General features: G+C 40.1%; 1 protein-coding gene across 1 annotated transcript in view; it reads left to right on the top strand.

The window, feature by feature from the left end:
- ATRNL1 (attractin like 1) overlaps positions 1-21,884 on the top strand; it is a 497,126-nt gene that overhangs the window by 235,315 nt on the left and 239,927 nt on the right. Inside the window, exon 25 of the mRNA XM_060274775.2 lies at positions 7,183-7,244. Within this exon, the coding sequence (XP_060130758.2) occupies positions 7,183-7,244 (62 nt within the window). The remainder of the gene's footprint in view (positions 1-7,182; positions 7,245-21,884) is intronic.

Raw genomic sequence — 21,884 nt, 5'->3', positions numbered from 1 at the left:
CAAAATAGTTTCACTGGATTTACAAGTTGAGTATGGTGGTCATAATGTTTATATAAAAATAGACTTTTGGTTCTCATCTGATTGAAATATCCTGACTATGCCAAGGAGAGATACTGTGAGCATCTCTGTTTTTGATGGTATTATCAATGAATGATGAAGACAAAGGCAGATGCTACAAGAATGAGCCAATATGCTCTGCTGAGGGAAACTTGCTTTGGATGTTCAACAAGGTACAGATGAAATTGGTGCCATGCAAAGAACACAAAATGGGATTTCTACAGAGTAGCACTAGAAACGTAAATGTTATGAAAGGCAGATACCTTTGGGATATGATAGGCCACAGACTTCCATGTAATCTATTACTCCCGCTGATAAAACCTTTTGATTTGTGGGTTAAACCCCGAGGCGGCTCTGCAAGTAACCTCATAAATATTCAAATTTGGGGAAATCAAGTACTAGCACAAGCACTATTGCAGAAACACAGTTTTTATTATTCCATAGCTTCCATATTTTTATAGCACTAGCTTCATTCATAAAAATAACATTTGAAAAATTGCTGTCTTTATATTTTGGGAAATGCTTTACCCTTTCTTTGGCATCTCACCAATGTCATGCATATTTTCCAAATACATTAAGCCTGCAATTTACAAACATTTAACTTGTGTGCATTCAGTCTTATGTGCATAACAATTTTTTAAAAACAAAACAAAACAGGCAGGGTTCTGGGATGAAAGATGCTGGCAATCCCACCTCCCATTTAATCCAATAGGTTTTGACTATACACAATTTTGACTTTAGACGTGCTCTGTGGAATGTAACCTCTGTAATTTGCAGGCTTAGTGTAGAATTATGAATGATTCAATATTCAGGTAAAAAACTCATTTTTAATTCTACATTTCCCAACCAACCTTTTCCAAACTCTAAGAAAGCTTTGACAATTTGATTTTTAAAAGAGAGAGTTATATGCGTATTAAAAAATCCACATGTGATTGTTACTACTTTTATTAGGTCACTGCAGCAAACCATTTGTTTAATAAGTGTGCTGCTCTAGGATAACTAGAAATTATATACACATGTGCACACAAACACACACATTTATATATAGTGCCTGCAAAGATAAGCATTTTGAACTTTGTATGGGTCTTCCAGCACTGTATGTTATGGAATATTTCTAAACAAATATAAAACTCTTCAGTTAATTTAAACTTTAAATGCAGTAGTAGGCTATAATAATGGAGGACTGTGTCTGCGGGATCTGTTTCATAACTAAATTGTTTCTATGAAGAAGAATTATTTCAATTTGTAAGCATTCAGACACCAGTCTGGGATTGCAATCAGCCCCTGGAGTGCTAATGTTCCTGACAGCTTCAGAGCACCAGGGCCTAAGCACTTCTGGCATCATGAAAGAGAGGCCTTGGAGGGGGGACCCACTTTGCACCTTACTTTTGGTCCTACTGGGGAATCAGTTGTGGTATCTAGAGTGTCCTACTAAGACGGGGAAGACCAGGGTTCAAACCCTTGCATAATAGTTATGCTCACTAGGGCATCACTCAGTTGGTCACTAGAGCCCTTTTCAAATTAACATTCTCCTTTTGTGCAGCAAACACATTGAAGGGGACTCTACCTTTAAAGGTAAAGGACCCCTGGATGGTTAAGTCCAGTCAAAGGTGACTATGGGCTGCAGCGCTCATCTTGCTTCAGGCTGAGGGAGCCAGTGTTTGTCCGCAGACAGCTTTCCTGGTCATGTGGCTAGCATGACTAAACTACTTCTGGCACACGGAACACCATAACAAGTGCCAGAGGACACGGAAACGTCGTTTACCTTCCTACCACAGCAGTACTTCTTTATCTACTTTCACTGGTATGCTTTCAAACTGCTAGGTTGGCAGAAGCTGGGACAGAGCAACGGGAACTCACTCCATCGCGCAGATTCGAACTGACTGCCAATCTTCTGATTGGCAAGGTCAATTTACCTTTACCTCTACCTTTAATCCCACATTGACTGTCATCCATGAGTTCTCCAATGTGTATCTGATGGATGTGATATGTGAAAACGGAACCTGCCATAGGTTCTTCACCCAGATGGGAATCTTTGAATGTTCAGCATTTGTGATAATGTAGAGAACATTTGTCCCCTTTTCAGATGTTGCTCCAAACATGAGGATATTTGAGGTGGGTAATTAGATGCTGTTTCACTTCCCGCCCCACACATTCTCCGTAACTGTGGAAGGCATTTGTCTAAAAAGGGTTTATTTCAACCTAACCTGCCTCAAAAATGGGATGCAAGGGCAGTAGCACAGCTTAAAGCAGTATGGTTTTTTTATGACTGGCTCATGGAGCACCACAAGGTATTTTGTGTGGTCCCCCATCCACCCTGTTGCACCTTGTGGGAACTCTGCTCTACTCTGCTGAGAATTGATACCACAGAGATCACCCTCCCATTTACCACCTGTCTCAGATTTAATACAGAGCTGGTGGATGTGCCTATACACTTTTTTTCAGCTGGAAATCAAATATTGAGGAAGAAGAAGCTCCACAACCTGCAGCATGGCAAGGCATTTTTAATATTAGCCCGTATTAGTGTCATGTGTTTTTAAATGAGTTGTTATTATTGGATATTTCACATCTAGTGCATTTTATTTTAGGTAAAAAGAGGCAGGAAATTGTAATTTGTTCTTTTCCTGTTCCTCCAAATGAAAATGCCACATAACATTTTTTCATTTGCCTCTTGTGTCTAATTGTTGTCTCTTGTACTTCTAAAGTTGAAAGTTTGTCTGAGTCAGAAGGGGTGTTACTTGTTTTCCTTGGGAAAATATAGCAGACAATTGACACTAGAATGCGTTAATCTTAAGACTTTGTCAATACCAACTCCTTCTACAACAGAACATGCATTTTGGCTCTGTGGGAGTGCAGAATAATTTTATCCCGGAAGAAATTCAATTACAATTTTTGATGATACTGTAAGAAGTAATAATTTTATAGAGTTTAAGTATCCATATCAGCACTCTCCAGGCAGTTTACTTTGCATTGTGCCTGACCGTATCATATTAAATATGTCATCAGGGCTCAATGATTAGTAACCCCTCTGCTAAAGTTTTACTGTCTTTTTTTGTTTTTCCTATTTATAATTTCTTAATTTATTAACAATGAAAAATGAAAGAATGTAATTAATGTGAAAAGATTTTTTCCCCTGTCATAAGTTGTGCTAGCAGAAACATGTATTTTAGTGTGGAGGAAATAAAATAAAAACCTAGCTGTCGGGAAGAATTGGAAGGTGTAGACTTTTTGTGGATTGGAGTCATTTATTGCAAATCTGAAGTTTGAAATCTGGTTTATCATGCTTAACTTTGCTAAACTTGGTTTGTGATCATGCCTGTGAGCATATCCTTCACATGTATTATGGCCTGAACTACCATAGAATAGGACTATGAGACTGTGGGCAGGAAGCTGAAGGATTTAGGGGCACAAGTGGGTTTCTTCATCACTCATTCCTGCTGAAGGTTGCGGACCAGGAAGAGGAGAATACTAGAAGTAAATCACTGGCCACACAGGTGTTGTTGTCATGAAAAGTTTGGCTTCATAGAATCATAGAATTGTCGAGTTGAAAGGGACCACAAGGGTCATATAGTCCACCCCCTGAAATGCAGGCACCCTTTTGCTCAATGTGGAGCTTGAACCCATGACCTTGAGATTAAGTGTCTCATGCCTTACTGTCAAGGTCTCTACTTCCTTGAGGAAGGGATTTTGGCAAGAGATGGTGTGGCAGACAGCAGAGCCAGACCAGTGTCTGGTGATGCAGTCCCTCAGAAATTCCACCAGAGTGCTGGAGCCTCTCTCTTATTAAGCTACCAAGATAGCTAGCCAGAGCGGGGGGCGCGGGAGAGAATAAAACGAGCAGTTTCTGAGGGAGTTTTTTATACAGTATTAGGGATAGAGAAGGAAAGAGTTGGAGTTAGACATGGACAGAGATAGGACTTGATTTGAAATGTGAGGTAGGGATTAGGGTAGGATTTGATTGGGGGAGAAACGGTTCTGATTTGAGTTGAACATCCACACTGAGGAGACTATCTATAGCACTATATGTAAAGGAAATGTATACTTGTGAAGAGGTCCATGGCCTGGGGCATGGAAGGCTGATTCAGAGTATATGAGTAAAAATTGTAGGGGAGGGAAACAACAATGACCTTACTGTGTGTTTCTGCTATAGACTTCCAAGCCAGATCTGAAAACTTGGGTGATGCCTTCCTAGAGGAGATTACGAAACATTAAAAAAAAGAGAGAGATTAGGTATTGACTGAGGCTCTGAGATTACATCCACAAGCTCCTTCAGTAATCTATACAGCGTTTATTAATTAATAGTATATTTTGATATGATGAAAATTCACATACCTGCTTATGAAATAACTGAGATTAAAATATTTTCATATGACTACTGTGGTATAATCAACTGGACTGTTACTGATTGCAGTAGTTTTCCCTGATAATATATTTGTGTGTGTAATGAACAGCTCAAATGAATGCTGATATCATAAGTGAAAATTATTGCCATCATGCAGAATGTAAAACCTCCTTCAACAAATGGCTTTTTAATAATATAACTGTGATAGAACTCTGTTGGAAATTGTTTATATTTTATCTGTATTTTATCTTCCCATTTAAAACTAGTACTCTGAAGAAACCCTACAGACTGAAATATATGTCTTATATCATTTGTTCATGTAGCCCCAAATGGTCCCTCCTGTCTGATGACAGATCTCCAAAGCCTTAGGCAGAGGTCGTTTCTAGTTCTGCTTCCTGATACTAGTTTTTAACTGGGGAAAGTAATTTCTGCAAGTCACATGCGTTTCTTAGGCTGTTTTCATTAAGCTGCAAGCCAGAGCTTTCCAAAATGTGTGTCGTGATTCGTTAGTGTGTCAGCTGCAGTGTGTAGGTGTGTTGCGTGAATGCTCCCCACAACCAAATCACTCACTTTTCATTCCTCCCCACTAGCACTTGAGAAAACAAACTATCAGCCCTGGCTTAGCATTATGTCTGAATCAGATATTGTGGTATGTTTTGCTCAGAACAAACCACAATGATAAATTAAGGTTTTGTTCTTGGTTTACCAGTCATATTTTGTGTGAAACAAACACCAATCCAGGCTACTTGAATAATATATTAGGGGGGGGGTGAACAGGCAGAGGCGCAAGCTTGCGAGAGCGAGGAGGGAGGCATGTTGTGTGCATGACATTAGGGTATTGGGAGGAGCTGGGGCGGTTGCGCGACTTCAGTGGCCAGCGGCTCCTCCTCCTCCTGGTGCCACCACTGGTGGGAGGCTGCTTTGACCCTCCACGGCAAGAGGAAGAGAAGGAGCCGCCACTGGAGCCATGATTTTTGGGCATGGGGAGGGCAAAAGGACTCAGCCCCCAGGAGCTGGTGCCTTTGGTCCCAGGTAAGCCCCTGGGCGTAATGATTTCATCCATGATAAATTAGTCTCTGCCTGACACTGTGTTGCAACATCTAACATCCTGTGGTACTATTATCTGTGGAAAGTGAAATTATAAAGAATTTCTATAGGGCACATGAGTTGGGAGACAGGAGAAAAGACTTAAATCCCCATCTACTCACTTTTCCTCTCCCTCCCTCCCACCCCCATCCAGTCTTCTTTTCTGTTGTGTCATTCAGACTGGAAAAATGAGAACAGGTATTATTTTATTGTTGTTCTGTGTAAAAAATAAGCTAGGAGCCTTTTTTTGACTGAAGAATGGGAAATAATGCTTCAATTAAATAAATAATCAAGCCACTTTCATTAGGAAAAAAGCTGAGGTGCAAAAGCTGATGCAGTATTTAATAATCCCCCAAAATTTCTGTGGTGCAGTGAAAATGTGATGCTAAGAAGGTTTGCAAGGAAACATGGTGGCAATGCAGGAAAGGGAACAGATTAAGATTAAAATATTTGGTTGTGGTGCAACAAGGAAGTAAATTATTACATGACTATCACCTTTGGGTAGAATATGCTCATGTAAGCAACTTGCAGTACTTTTTTTGCAAAGTAATTGAAAGCAGAATTACTGAAAGTTCTGCATATATACTGCAAAACACTGAACCAGGTTGACTCTAGGGATATCATTAGCTGGTGCAGTTTTATTTTTGTTTTTTAAATGTTAAATATGTATTGAAAGTAGTTTTTTTAAAAAACAACAACAACAACACAACAACAACTAAGGATGTGTTGCAGAGAGAAGACTAGTGTAAGCTATTTCAAACCTTCCAAGAGACCTACATTCAACCATGGTTTGGAAATCTGTAATTGCTTACTATCTGTTAAATCCAGTCTGCAGCAGGAAGAGTAGATGACTATTTTTTTTGAAAATGGCTCTGTGCATGCAGATGAACCTGGGAGCAGAACTTGCCCGTATTGCCATTTGCATGCATGCATATTGTTTCTCATCTAGCAAGAAAGCTATATGTAGAAGCCTCTTTTCATGTGTTGAATTGAAATATCTTACAAGCTTCTTGTATCCCCCTTTTTTTAAATGTAGTGATCAAAGACAAATGTCAGGTTCAAGATTTCAATGTTCAATGATATAAGCTGGGACGGGAGGAGATCTTGCTTTGTACTAATTTAACAATCTTAATTAACCAGCATAAAATACATTCTGTGTTTTGTCACCAATATTCTCTCTTTCCCTGCCATAATTATATGCCCCTACCCCTAAATTATTTCCCCAAATGTCCCTCCAAATTCAGGCAAAAACAGAAGACTAGCCCTCATATTATTCCCAAGCAAGTGTGCAAAGGATTATTGTAGTCTTAATATTATAACATATAGCTATTAAAATTATGTTCTTACCCAAGTCAAATACTGTATATTGAATTGGACTTAGGTTCGAATATAATACATTCATGTTTCCAGTCCATCCAACTCTTAATCTGGAGTTAAGATATTAGGCAGGACAGGTTTGTTTGTTTGATAAAATGTATACACCATTTGATTGTAAAACACCCCTCTCAAAATGGTTAGACTTGATGGATTGGTAATATAATTTGCTTACATAATCTAGGCCTTAGAAAATGATGTATAACAACAGGTTGACTTCAGCCATTCTGCTTTCATTTAACCAACTACACAGAACACCTTTGTCTAATGCAGCCTCCGTAAAAAATGACCATGTTTTTCCCCCATTTTCTTTCTCTTTTCAGATCGCATTTTCACAACACAATACCATCATGGACCTGGTACAGTTTTTTGTTACCTTCTTCAGGTAAATTTTCCACTCTCAACAATTCTACAATTGATATATGTGAAGTTATGTGATGTTCAGACTTTTACAGATATTTTACCCCTTTTGTATAATTCTTTAAAACATTGTAGACCACACAGTCTACATTATGCAGGTACTGAAGTACCACAGCATCCCCCCTTTTTGGTGACTTGACTTGTGAATAGTCACACTCGCATTCTGATGGCTGTCTTCCCATATTTAAGGTTAAGTATTTTTTCTAACGTGAAACTGGAATCATAACAAGTATGTATTACGTGGCTTGCTTCTTGATTATCTCAGACTTTTCTTTGCTTGTGGTGCTGTTATTTGGGTTTGATTGCAAACTATTTCCCCCCTGAATGGTGAGCCTCCTTTCAGGAAAGGAGCTTAAACCAGGGGTTAACCAAAACGGCCACTTCCAATTTCCCACCCTATTTGCAAATAGTAAATTTTGGCTGTGTGTTCCAGTTTCATTTTGGGGAGCCAAACCATTTGAGGGAGGGAGCTCACAGCTGTGGCTGAGAGCTGCTTCGTTTTTCTTTCTCTTCTTCTCTTAATAGCTATTAAAGCCTTGACTTTACTGGCAGCTTTTGCAGCAGAGCAGCAAGAGGACTTGAACTGCTGCTACTCCCATTCTTCCTCTGCCCCCTCTGCAATTGTAACCTCCTTCTACTCCCCCAAATCATTTATCCCTTTTTTCCTGTTTTGATGAACCAATGAGTAGTGATATACCATTACTATGATTGGTGCTAACATATTTTAACTATGATGAAGTCATGTGGGGGAATTAGTATGAGAGAGGAGGTAAGCACCTAGTGCAGCAGCTTACTCTAGACCAGGCATCCCCAAACTGCGGCCCTCCAGATGTTTTGGCCTACAACTCCCATGATCCCTAGCTAACAGGACCAGTGGTCGGGGAAGATGGGAATTGTAGTTCAAAACATCTGGAGGGCCGAAGTTTGGGGGTGCCTGCTCTAGACCTCTTAACCATAGATTGTTATCTGCACCAGTCCAATGAGGCCTTTTCATCTGCTTTGGTTCTGTTACACACACACACACACACACCTACATCCAATATATGTGTGAGTAAATCTTATTTCACAGTTCATTTTGGGAACAAAGAAGGGATTGCAGATAATGAATAATAATCAACTAAGACACACTTAAATTACTTGTCTATTGATTTAAATGGGTCCATTCTGAGTATGAGCAATATTGGATGTCACTATTTAGCTTCAAAGACTGTGTGACAAATATAAACCCTTGACTATTAAGTTTTCACTAATAACTTTTTATTTTGCATATCATGTATTTTCAAATAGAGTGAAAAAACTACAGAAACTCTAAAATGCATTTCAATTTTGTTTAAAGGTTCGTTTATGTTTTAGATTTTACATTACAAACAATTACACATGTCACTTGTCCAGAGTAAGTGGAGTTTATAGCCTCAGTTGTACAAATGTCCTTGACATTTTATTCCACATGGAAAGCCCTTTCATTAAACACTCCATCCCCCTTGGACTCACTGCTCTCCTATCCCAATCAATGAAATGGTGGAGCAAAAAAGAGGTTCTGTAATTCTTTTAGCTTGATTTTTGGCAATGGCTTAACAGATTTACATTCTACCATTTGTGAGTCTCTGGGGCAGATATTTATTATTAATTCATCTGTGAGTCCGATGGAAATAAGTGTTTTGACAGTTAATAAGTTGGTTTAATGTAACTAATAAAGCTGTTTCCTTAAAACAAAACAGAAACACTTGTATATATTAGCTTTCTCATACATTTTCGACAGTGGGGGCTTGATACACAGAGCCTGAATTCCTGTTGTTTGTGGTCCATTTTCTCATAGCAGTCTTACTTGGGAATGAGCAATTAACATTTCTTTGCTTGGAATGCCAAGATAGCTTGCCTCCCTCAGGTATCCCCTGGAGCTGCTTTAGAGGTGCATTTTCTCTGCAGCTGTGTAGGAATGGTTCCCTACCAGCACCTTTTGTATACTGTGTTATTTAATGACTTGCAAAAGGGATCTTATATTGGCTTGTGTATATTTTCTTTGTTGTTCTTATTTAATGTTTAAATAAGTTATAGAATTTGAAGCTGCTTCTTCCTTTTGCTTAGGACAGGCCCAAGGTTGCCCAGTGTGAATTACGAGATTGTGCCCACCCCTTCAAAATCAGGGCCGGTGCTAGGGTTTTCTGCGCCCTAGGCAAGATCACCTTCTGACGCGCCCCCCCCCAATTTCCCAGAGTTGTTGATCTTTTTTAGAAAAAATAAAAGTGGAATAAAATATAAAATGAAAAAATAAATAGAAATAAAAATAGAAAAAATACAAAAGTAGAAAAAATAAAAAATAAAAAGAGAGTTCCTTGGTTGTTGGTGAGGGGAAGGGGTAAAAAGCAGTCTCTTTACCTGGCCATCAGGGGCGCAGAAGGGACGCCAAACTCAGTGGCTTCAGGCAGCTCTCCGAGGCTGCCTGTCAATCAGCCGCCAAGTCGCCCGCAGCGCGGAAGGGGCCAGCAGCGCTCCCGCCGCTGTCCATGGTCCCAGCGGCGCGGGAGGGCCTCCCGCCGCCGCTCAGCCTTGGGCCATGCAGCCCACAGCGGTCCGGTGGCGCAGAAGGGGCCAGCAGCGCTTCCACCACCGTCTGCTGCCCCGGCGGTGCGGAAGGCCCTGCAGGCCTCCCGCCGCCGCTCAGCCTTGGGCCATGCAGCCCACGATGCTCCGGTGGCGCAGAAGGGGGCAGCAGCACTCCCGCCGCTGTCTGTCGCCCCGGCGGCGCAGAAGGGCCTGCAGGCCTCCTGCCGCCTCTCTGCCTCGGGCCATGCAGCCCACGACGCTCCAGCTGCGATCTCGCTGCGCTCGGCTTTCCCCAGGCCCGAGGCCTCGGCCCGGCTTCAGCGCGCCTCTCTCCGTGCGCTCTGCGCTGCGCCCCCGAGGAAGGCTCTCTACTCCCGCGGCCTGCAAGTTCTAACCCGGAAAGCGAGCGCCGCGCCACTGTGGTTTACCTGGCCATCGGGGGCGCCAAACTCAGCGGCTTCAGGCAGCTCTCCAGAGGCGCGGAGCTGAGAGGCGCGGCGAGGTGGCCCCATGCTCACGCTCCCCGAGCGCCCCTCCTGCTTGCCTCACTCACGGGGGGTGGGGGGCCAGTGCCCCCTGAATTTTGGCACTCTATGCAATGGCCTAGTTTGCCTATATTGACACGCCAGCCCTGTACAGAATCAAACTACACTGGCAGTTGAATGATACTTCAACTCTGCTAATACACTACTTAGGGGACATCGGGTAGGCCATGGGGTGCACACACAGCTCTGTTTTTCAACACCTTTTCTACTCCTCGCATCCCAGCAACTATTGCCTGAGGCAGCCACCTCACTCTGCCCAATGATTGGGCCAGCAGACATTTCTATGTTACCTACCTCAAGGAGTGCTTTGGTGGTGTGAGAAGTACACATGAAGTGAGAATCCATATCAGTCCACTCCATCTTTAGGAAAAGGTTCAACACCAAATGACTATAAAATTGCAAAGCTGTGGCATACACAAACAATTACTTACAACCTGAACCAAGAGATAATGGTCAAGCTAAAGTTCCCAGTTATAGATGGCCCCATTGTGGCTCTTATGCCTAAGACAACGAATCTCAAAAGACTCGGATGTGCAAAAGACTCGGATGTAAGCTGGGTGTGGAATTGAGAAGGTTACATTAAACAACAGACTTGTTGTTTAAAACATCATGTCCCGCATCAACCTTTGCCCGCTCAACTCTCCTGTGGCTAGATGACTTCTAGACGACCCTCAGCAGGACCCTGACAGACTACTAAAATGTAACTCAAGACATGCTTTAAATGTATGTTGGAGATCATGAGCATGACTGTGGCAAGATACACCGGTAAAGGGCCCCCGGACATTTAACGGTCTATTGACCCAATACCTCCCTTGCCTATTTCTTCCCTTGCTGCCACCAACCAGTAAGTCTGTGTACTGGTACACAATTGATTGGAACCCAGTCAGATGAACAGTGAACAAAACAATTAAGTTTATTTAAGTGATGATCTTACAAGCATAGAAATTATTATTGGTTTCTCAAGTACTTTTCTTTAAACTTAACCTTTAGTATTAGTTCTCCCCCTGTTCCTCCCTGGCTGGAGTTCCCTTCTTAGTACTCTTACAGATTCTGCACCACAGCTCACCTCACTAGCTTCTCTAACCCTCTCTCTATCTAAAAATCCTCTCCACCTCTCTCATCAACTCCCATCAACTCAACTCCCCTCTGACTGACTGCTTCTTCATATATATCCCTGCCTCTGCCTGGAGAGCTCCCATTGGCTATCTACCTCCCTGCAACTTAACTCTTGCTAGACCCCCAGAGGTGAAATGCCACATACCTCACCCCTTAATAAGTTTGAATCAGGAGGGTTAACTTATCACAGTTACTCTCCTGTTCAAACATCAATAGTTCAAAATACAACATTTATAACTTTTACCCTTTATCCATCCCTATTAACATTAATACATCACATCTATCTCATTTTACCTTCACCCCCTCCCATCCAAATACATACATATACATACCATCTTTAAATGCAATCATAAAGCATACATAAATAAAACAACTTTATTATAATAAAAAATTCCTTCAGTAGCACCTTAAAGACCAACTAAGTTTATATTTTGGTATGAGCTTTCGTGTGCATGCACACTTCTTCAGATAACTTTATTATAGTACACTTAGTCTTCTTCCTCTGGTCTCCTGGACAAATCGTCAGCCACGGTGTTCATGGACCTTTTTACAGTCTGGATTGTCAAATTAAAGTCTTGCCTTGTTCTCTTGACCTCGGGGTTCTTGATGGTTCGGTGAATGACTGGGATACAGTCCAAATTTTGGATATCAGAGGTACCGCTGTCGCTCTTGTCGGGTCCAGACGTTGACGAAGCACTCGATCTATGGTCTAGGGATGACTTTCTTTGGGTGTCAACTGGGTTTTCTTCTCTGACGTAAGCACTTGGACGCACGCAACCGTCCTCTCTTTCTCTCTTGTCTCCCTCGAGAATAGCATTCCTCTCTGGTGGGCATACTTTTAGTCTGCCTCTGGGTTTTGGAATCTTTGCTTCAGATGCAGCTGGCATTCCTCGTTTAGGACTTGTCTTTGGATTGACAGGCACTGACGTGGTTGTCTCTGCTATTTCTTTAACGATGGCTTGTTTTCCAGCCTTTCACTTCCTCCCTCTTCTAACCACCTTAGGGATAGCTGTATCATTTGATTTCTCAATATCTTCCCTAGGTTTTTCTGACAAATTCACACTTTTTGAGATTTCTAATTCTGTTACTTTTACTTCAGCTGCAAAAGATATTCTATTGCGCTTAATTGACCCCCATTGCACAGTCAGCGTTCTCTTTTTGGCACCAATTTGGTCATTTCCTTCTAAGTTAGATTCTTCAGTAGTTTCCTTAAGAACTATAGGTTTGGTCTCTTTGGTTTCTTTAGAACTAATAGACTTCCTGATCACATACTCTGCTTTCTCAGCTGGTACTTGAGTAATATTGCAGCTATTTTGGACTTTGCTTACATGGCACAGGTCCTTCTGCCACTGAGTATCATTACCATTCAGACTTGTATTTGAGAGAGTAATTGTGTCAGTTACTGAAGTGAAACAATCTTTAGGCACGGATCTTGACCTACTGAGTTTTCCTGGACCACTGTTAAACTGTACCCGTCTGGGTTTGTCAGAAGTGTTCGAACCGCTCTCCTTCATATGTAATGTTTTCGTTGAACCAGGAGCATGGTATGATAAGCTTTTCCTATCCATACAACTCTTTTGAGATTGTGCTACATTAGAAGGCTCTTGTGTGGGTCCTGAGAGATAAGGATCACTCTCTAACTTGGAATCTTTTTCTTCCCCCACTTTAACTTCTTCATGCCCTTTTACTGCAGGTGAAACGCCACAATGACTTTTGGGCAAAGCCACACCCCAGCACCTCTGAGGCAGAAATGAAGCAGATGGCATAAATTATTGAATTCAAATGCTGTTTTTAAAGAACAAACACAGACATAACCAGCACCAACCAAATAAACAAATACATTAAAGCTTTTAATGTGTTGTGCAACAGTTACTCATGGTTGCATGCAGTTTGTTTGTTTTTTAACAGTTCAGACTTTCAGTAACCAAAGTATTATTTCTGTAAAACTGAAAGAATGATGTGAGCGCAGGCCCTCGCAGTATATTTCCGTACTGTGGCTTATTATGAAATAATAACCTTTTACCATGTGTAGTGTAGCTTTCACCACAGACAAGTTACAACCAGTTTCCATATCCTGGATTAAGAATGACATCTGGCACTAATCCCTTGAATAATGATCCACATGATTGTCCACTTTAAAGCATCAGGCATCGCCGCAAGGAGAAACCTCTCTCTCTCTCTCTCTCTCTCTCTCTCTCTCTCTCTCTCTCTCTCTCACACACACACACACACACACACACACACACACACAGCCTTTGGTGCAGATAGAGGGATAGTGCTAAGAGAGAAGGGGGTTACTTCAGACATGCACAAAGAAAGTGGACATGCTGCAGACAGGAAAAAAAGGAGACGTTACATAGAAAGGACAAAGAACTATAGGACCATAAAGACCTGCTGAGTTGCTGCCTGTTGCCATTACTGCCCAACCTATTATGATTTTCCTCCTTAGGTAGTAGCAGGTTAGGTGTTTGGTGATGGGAGGAGCCTGAATTCCAACTCCTCTGCAGTTATTGGAAAGTGGATGGCTTGAATATGAGAAGCTGTGAACAGGCAGGCCTTCAAGTGGCAGATTTGAGCCATGAGTATCTTGGGAACTGGGCTTGTACACTCCCTATAAAATAGACCATGGGGAAAGTTTGAAGAATACCTTTATTTTGAAGTGCTTTTATTATAAAATCAATTTGTTCATGTCATCCAATAAAAATACATTACACAGTGTGAACATGTTGATTTTATAATAAAAGGTTACAGGTAGGTAGCCGTGTTGGTCTGACGTAGTCAAAACAAACAAACAAACAAAAATCCTTCCAGTAGCACCTTAGAGACCAACTAAGTTTGTCATAGGTATGAGCTGTCGTGTGCATGCACACTTCTTCAGATACCTTTTATTTATAATAAAAGGATTTGTATAAAATGGCAATGTGAGCTGGTTAATATGTATGAATTGTAGTAGCATAGAGAGGAAATGCAGTAAAGCTCAAAATGTGTCAGGGCATTTTCCGAAATGAAAAGGCTATAGGATCTTGGAATTTCTTTGTCTTTTTTTCATGAGCTAGTATGTAGCTTTTGAGTTTCTTGATCGAATTTAGGATCAGCCTTCTAATGTTCATACTGCAGCTCAGGCATGACTTTAATGTCCATATAGAGGTCTAGTTTACAATGGCATGACTGCATAGCTTTCTGATTACATTTTATATTCATAAATCAATTTAAGTGAAAACAACCTACAATCAGACTGTAAAGGACAGTTTGGAAAGAACAACAGGTAACAAAATGCAGAAAGAATCTAAGGCTGCAGTCCACATACTATCTACTCGTGTGCAGTCATAATGTAGCCTTGTAGATTTCAGTGGAAATACAGTGGAAATTTGCTGCATAAAGTAGGCTGTGAGCTGTGACCAAATAGTCTGATTTAATTGGTATCTGATATAAAATATGATTGCTGATACAGAATAACACTGGACAGTTGCGCCTACCATTGTATCCTGTTCCTGGAAGCAGAGATATCTAGAGGTGATACCCTTAAATACTCACCAGAGCAAAGATAGTGAAACCAGCTGTGGAATGGTTGAAACCTGGGAGCTCAATGAGCAGGGTATAGGGCATAGGCTTGGGCACTAGGGTAGCCAGGTGTCAGAAAAGAAGCTTCTTGTAGATTATCCAAGCGTAAATTATTGCATGTACTTCTTCTGATATGGAAATTTATATCCATGTGTTATTGTGAAAGGCATACTAAATGTATAATGTGAAGGACAGGGGTGCATTTCTGTTTAACACCTTGTCCTTTGGGGAAGGAACACTAGCTTCCTGAAGCATTTATATGGAATAAAATAGACATTCATTCATCCAGTCACACATTATGTTTTAAATCAGCTTCATTTCTTTGAAGAAATATAAAATATTTTATCCTTCAGCATAGGTGCAGAATGTATAAAATATGAAAGTCTTTTCCAGGAGTAGCAGAAACAGAATCACACTTAGCAGGTCATAAGTTTTATTTATCCTATAAAGATCTATTTCTGTTTTAAAAAAATTAAACCACCCTGACTATAAATCTTTTTTATTTCTTCTTTGAAATAGATGAAAGGAGGTACTGCAGAGTTACTAGAGTTCAAATCTAGAACTTTATTAGGCCATATACTATAAGATATTTACGGAGTATTTGCTTTCATTTGACAGCATGTTGTTAAATTATGTTAAGCACATGCTGTCAATTAAGCTTTTTCTGGCATATGATGCATCCTTTATCTCACATGGGATTAAGTACCAAAATGTATTCAGATTATGCATGATTTTCATGTGTTTGACATGATAGAGAATTTGGTAACATAAATATGTCAAATCCAGTTGAATTTCTCAAATGTAAAATCCACTGATTAGTCCTTCTGACACTTCTAGTCATATTTCTCTATGGTACTACTACTCACCAAGAAGATTGTGGCTACCAGTTATTCCCTGTAGAGGGAATGTGCCTTAGGTAGTCTCATGGGTCAACCAGCTACCAAAATGGCTCCAGGTTTACATATATGGAGCACAATCCATGCCCTCAAACTAAGGACCGGTGGGCTTTCTATGGTAGAATGGTAGATTTGTCCACCTTCCCAAGTTTTGGCTGACATTTAGTTGGGTTCAAACAAGTTGGTTTATAGGATGAAGTTACCTGTAATAACTGGTTTTTGAATGATATTACTAATCTTGTCAACTGTGGACATCTGTCCGTTGTCAGCTCTTATTGTGTTACTGTGGAATGAATACAAACAAGTATAATTGCTAAGCACAATTTATAGGGAGTAAAGTGGCTAGTGAGTGGCACTGTTCACAGAAGTATAAGCAACCAATATAAATAGACTTATATCTTCTATGCAGAACAGCAGTGTTCTCTGTGAGTTTGAAATGAATTTGGGTTTTGCTACTTAATTTGAGAATTCCACTTCAGAAGCAAAAGCACACATTATCATTTAAATGGCTTTTGATTGCACTTGCATTTTAATAGTTTATTTTATTTTATATAACCCATGTTTGAACTTTGCTTACATTTCTGGCTAAAAAGTGGTGTTTTAATGCCAGTAAAGAGGAAGGAGTTGCAAGTGAGCTAATTTTTTTTATAGATAGTCCACCTGACTATGGTTATATTAGCATAGTAATAATATGCTGAGATAGTAGCAGTTTCATGAAGATAGTAAATAGCATATAGCATTGAGCTGCCTTACAAACCAGTCCCCCTGTATGCCCTTCTGAAATCAGTCCTCCAGGAAGAACTGGAACCACATAACATTGTGCTGCCATGGCCCAAAACAGCCAAATTAGCATGCCATATTCATTTTTTCAGTTAGTTCTTGATTTCTTGCTTTGGCATGAAGGTTTATAGATAGATATCCACTGACATATCTTGAGCTCTGCTTAGATGAACAACTTCAGATGCCATGTCACTGTACCTTCTTTTCTTCACACTGCTGAATCGTACAAATTGTGAAGAGGTGATTGCTCAGCTTCAGCTGACATCCTGTTCTGTGACACTCATGCCTTGCAAATCATATTTTCAAAATAAGTGAAAGACTGTGGCTAGTTCATAGGAAATCAACCACTAAAATAATTCCTGATGAGCAAAATATCAATCACACCTTATTATTCTAGTTGGCTCCACAAAGTGCAGGAATCCTGTTCACGTGTATATCTGATTTGCTTCCCCAATTAAATATGTTGCTGAAGTCTGTAATTACTTGATTTAAATATGAATTTGCCTGCCTACAATGCTCACATATATTATGAGTTGAGTGCCATTTCCTCAAGGAGATAATCTCCAACCTGGAATAGTAAATGAAATTCTGCACATGTATAATTAACATTAAAGCTGAACAAACTGCTTGGTAGGTGCATAAAAAAAAAACTTTTAAAATATTAACCTCTTAATCTAAAGGAAGCACTTTGTTTACTGTTTTGAAGTATATGTGACCATAGAAACTAGTTAAGCAGCATTTTGTTTGGCGAGTATCTTCTTTATTTAGGTTGACCAATTATTTTGATTATTTCTTGTAAACTTTGTAAAAGTGGGCTGTTGTCTTTAATTCATCTCTTCCTAAGTAACTTTCCATAATGGCTTGTGCTGTAAAATGGGTGCCAGGGAGATGAAATCAAACTACTATTCCTGAGAGGCAAAATAATAATGCCTCTCAACATGCATGTGCAAACATCATAAGCTAGAGAGAACTCTCAGCAAACATTAATTTTTCACCCCAAGAGTCATCTGAAATTTTCATATATAAAAAGCCAATTCTAAATTGAAGAATGGGGAATTTGCGTTTCACTATTCCCAATGCCATTGTCTGTTGGAAAATTCAGGGCAGACTATAATTAGTTGTTCTTCACACAATGCATAGACTTTGGAATTTGCTACTGTAAGATATAGTTACCGTAATGTTTGTCAGTTTACCTTTTTCATTCCATCACAGAAAAAAACCTCTGCAAGTTGATTTGTTGATTTGCAGCAGAGCTTACATATTTTCTAGTTGAAAATATTGACAGGCCTGTTTCCTGTTCTTGTGCTGTGCAAGATGCATACTGTTGAAATCTCTGTAGAATTTATTCACAAGATTGAATGAGATGATAAAAATGATTCAATTCCTCGATCAGAATTAGGTGTTGTGTTCTTTAAGCAGAAAAGCAAATTTGAGAAATTCCAACATGCATCGAGGAAGAGCAACATGTCCATGAAGTCAGATTCCTCCATTTCAATCTTGCTGAGCTGTATCTTTGTGTTGATTTTTGGCAAATCATGGTCTCAACTACACTCTCATATAAATGATTAAATGACAAGCAGTGATTTTTGTGTGTGTCACCGCTGCCAAATCTGGCTTTGCCAGATTTAAAAGCCTCTATTGTTTGGAAGCTGAACAACCCACAATGATGCAAACGTAGTCCTGGTAGACCTAGGTCTGAGTTGAGTCTAGACATATGGCCAGATTTTTTTGGATGTCAAGAGAGACAGTCTCAGAAATTGCAAGGCCTCCTCCTGCTGACTTCAAGGAAGGGAGATGGTGTAGTCTCCGTGATTAACACAGTAACAAAGTCACAGCAACTACATATGTGCTTCACATCCCCATTCTGTTTGTCCTTGTCCTGAGCCACCTGGTGGAAAGTCCCACTGGAGTGAACAATACCACAGTAGATACTAGTGCACAGTCTGGCAGGGCAAAGTCCAAGGTCTAATCAGGCCTGGTTCCTGTCCCTGCAGCTGATCCAGGGGTCAGGGCACCTGGAGGTCAGTCCCACACATGCATAGTCACAAAGAGCTTCATAGAACATCCAAGCCATGGTCCAACCAACATGGGAAGTTGAGCAGACATTAGTTCTGCTTCCACTTAATGCATGCTGACTGCAACATCTGGGCTAGTTGAAGCATGAAACCCACACCTCTTCTGAGCCTACTCCACCTGAGAAATCACACACCGCCTTCCATAGCTAGCAATACCCCCCCCCCCGGTCAGCTAGTGAGCTGGGCCGTGGGCTCCTGCCTGCCTATGCCTCTGCCTCTGCCTCCTAGAACATCCCTCCAGCTCCTCTCTATGTCTCAGAGCCAACCATGGTTTCTGCTGTTGTTTCCTGTGCACTGACCCCCATCCCCTTGCCATCCTCCAGCACCTTGTGAGTATTTCCTACACCAACCTTTCCTTCCCAGTCCCAGCTACACCCTTTGCCAGGATCTTCTTCCTCCTCTTCCTTCTCCCTGTTGCCCTGCCAATTCATGACAGTCCTACTCAATCAGTTGTGAAATGTGATATCATGCTCAGGTAATCTATACTGTCGTTGGAGATTCTATTAGATCATGTTGCTGGTAATTCTGATTTGAGTTGGTCCTATAATTTAATTAAGCTGCATGGTCCACACAGCATTTTATTTTTATGAAGTAGGTGTTTCTGTACCTTAACAGCTCAGCTATGTTGAAAGGAGAGGTATTGACCAGCTGTTTGTCTGCTGGTTCCACATTAAGACTTGAAGGAGATGCTGAGTTTTGGAAAGCAGGTGCATGGAATCTGATCCACCAATAAGAGGAGACCTTTTAAGCAGCTGAAAATTGTTTAAGAATTAGTTCATTCCCTTGGCTATTGTAGCAGAAGCATCTTTTCTCAGCCAGCAGTGAGATAACGATGTTACATTCCTGGGCTTTTTACTTCCAGTACTTTACACATCAGTCATGATATAATCTGCTTCCAAACTACTACCAGTAGCTGTGATTCACTCACTCTGCTTCTGTCATCAACAATTCCCTCCAAGATTCTTCACATTCCCAGCTCCAGAAAATCCAAGCATAAAATAAATGAGAATCAATTAAGATTGTTTGTGAGGTGAAATATCCTTTCTTATCCTTTCACATAGAATCCCTTTGCATGCATGCAAGTTACAAACAGTTTAGGAAGTCCAGATTGCAGCTGCTGCTGCTGTTTTCACAGCAAGGATAAGCTAGTTTATGATAATTATTTAATCACGTTAGAGCGCTTTTCATATATTAAGTATTTTTATAATACTGATCCAGGTTAGCATTCACAACAAAGTCAAACTGAGGCTGAACGGGTAACAAATTCAAGATCATCTAACAACTTTATTATCTCTAATACATTTACAGCAATACTTGTATACAGATAAATTGAGAAAGTAGTGTCTCTGACACTAAGTTTTACTGACGTTTATACTAGCACCAAACCTTCAACATAATGTCCTCTAAGTTGCAGTTATTTTGATATTTCTATATAAATCAAATAGAATGGAATGTATAAAATGTTTGAAAATATAGTTATACATTGATCAAACTAATACAAAAAGCCTTGGAAGCATATGAAATATTTTATGCATGGAAAGATATGCAGCCATTTATGAATAAAAAATATTTTCCAAATAAAAAGGCTCATAGGTTAATGTTAGGACATTTGATTTTCTGTTAGTATTTTATCTGACCTTTCCTGAATTTGTAATGTTCATTACTCAAGTATATTTATACAAATAATTGTTGTGAAGTGTGTCTGTGTCTGTACAGGCACATAAATATTTTAAACTGGCATAATTAAACATGAATACTAATTCAGTTGCAATGGGCAAGTGATCTATAACAGCTGGAATTCATTACAGCCTTGAGTAACAATACTGCATGCTGTCTGCTGAGGAAATATAGTGATAATGAATAGAGTTCTACCATATATCTTGTTTTTTACCCCTCATTAGCATACCAGAGCAGAATATGCTGTCATTATAGTTATGAAATGCTTTGAAAGCACATATAGTAAACTAAAAAGGGAAACCAATGATTGAACACTTTTGCTTTTGATCAGGAAATGGCAGCACCAAATTGTTAACTAATGTGCTTATTATTAAGTATTCTGGTGGTTTGCTGCAGTTTTGTGCATTGAATGATACATGTGCTATTCTGAACGTATCCTAGTGATAAACATAAAATATAATCAATGCAAGTTTCAGCATTTGTTTCAAAGGATGATAAGTTGAAACTATCTCCATCACTTCTATTGCTTGCAAATAAAGCATCCTATCACTTCTTTATTTTATTTGTTTAAGGCATTTGTATACTGCTTAATGTCGCAGATTTCTAAGCTGTGTACATATTTTAAAAATACAGATATGAACAGTTAAAATTTATCATAAAACAGAAGATTGCTTCAAAATGTTTGCTGAAATAAGAAAGTCTTCATCTAGTGCTGGAACTTCAGCAGGGAGAGAGTCTTGTCAATCTCACTTAGAAGGTGCTAGGGTAACACAACAAAGAGTCTATGGCATTAATGTTAAGATGATGATTGATAGCCATGTGTATTTGGGAATCCCTCTGTGAAACCATCACCCACCTGGTTGCCAAAACACACTCTCCCCAAATGATCTTTAGGTGGAGTCAAACCAAGCACTGCCCAGTGTGCATAGCTGAATCCTTCCAGGGTAGAAGTATGCAAGACATAGATTATAGAAAAAGAAAGTATTTATTGTAAATGTGGTTTTAACAATAAAGCACAGCATGCAGGTGCAGATAAAAGGTTCATCCAAATAAGTTGTACTCTGAGTTTGCCTATTGAAATTAATGGATCATGGTCATATTTATTATTTTTATTTATTAAATTTCTATTCCTCCCCAAAATCACAGGGTGGTTTGCAATATAAAAATGCATAACATAGTAACAAACAAAGGTAAGGTAAAAGGCAAAGGGACCCCTGACCATTAGGTCCAGTCGTGACCGACTCTGGGGTTGCGCGCTCATCTCGCATTCTTGGCCGAGGGAGCCGGCGTATAGCTTCCAGGTCATGTGGCCAGCATGACAAAGCCGCTTCTGGCAAACCAGAGCAGCACATGGAAACACCGTTTACCTTCCCGCTGTAGCGGTTCCTATTTATCTACTTGCATTTTGACG

The sequence above is a fragment of the Zootoca vivipara genome, chromosome 5 (assembly GCF_965207765.1).
Source record: "Zootoca vivipara chromosome 5, rZooViv2.hap1.1, whole genome shotgun sequence".
NCBI lineage: Eukaryota > Metazoa > Chordata > Lepidosauria > Squamata > Lacertidae > Zootoca > Zootoca vivipara.
This window is presented reverse-complemented; position numbering and strand designations above follow the sequence as displayed.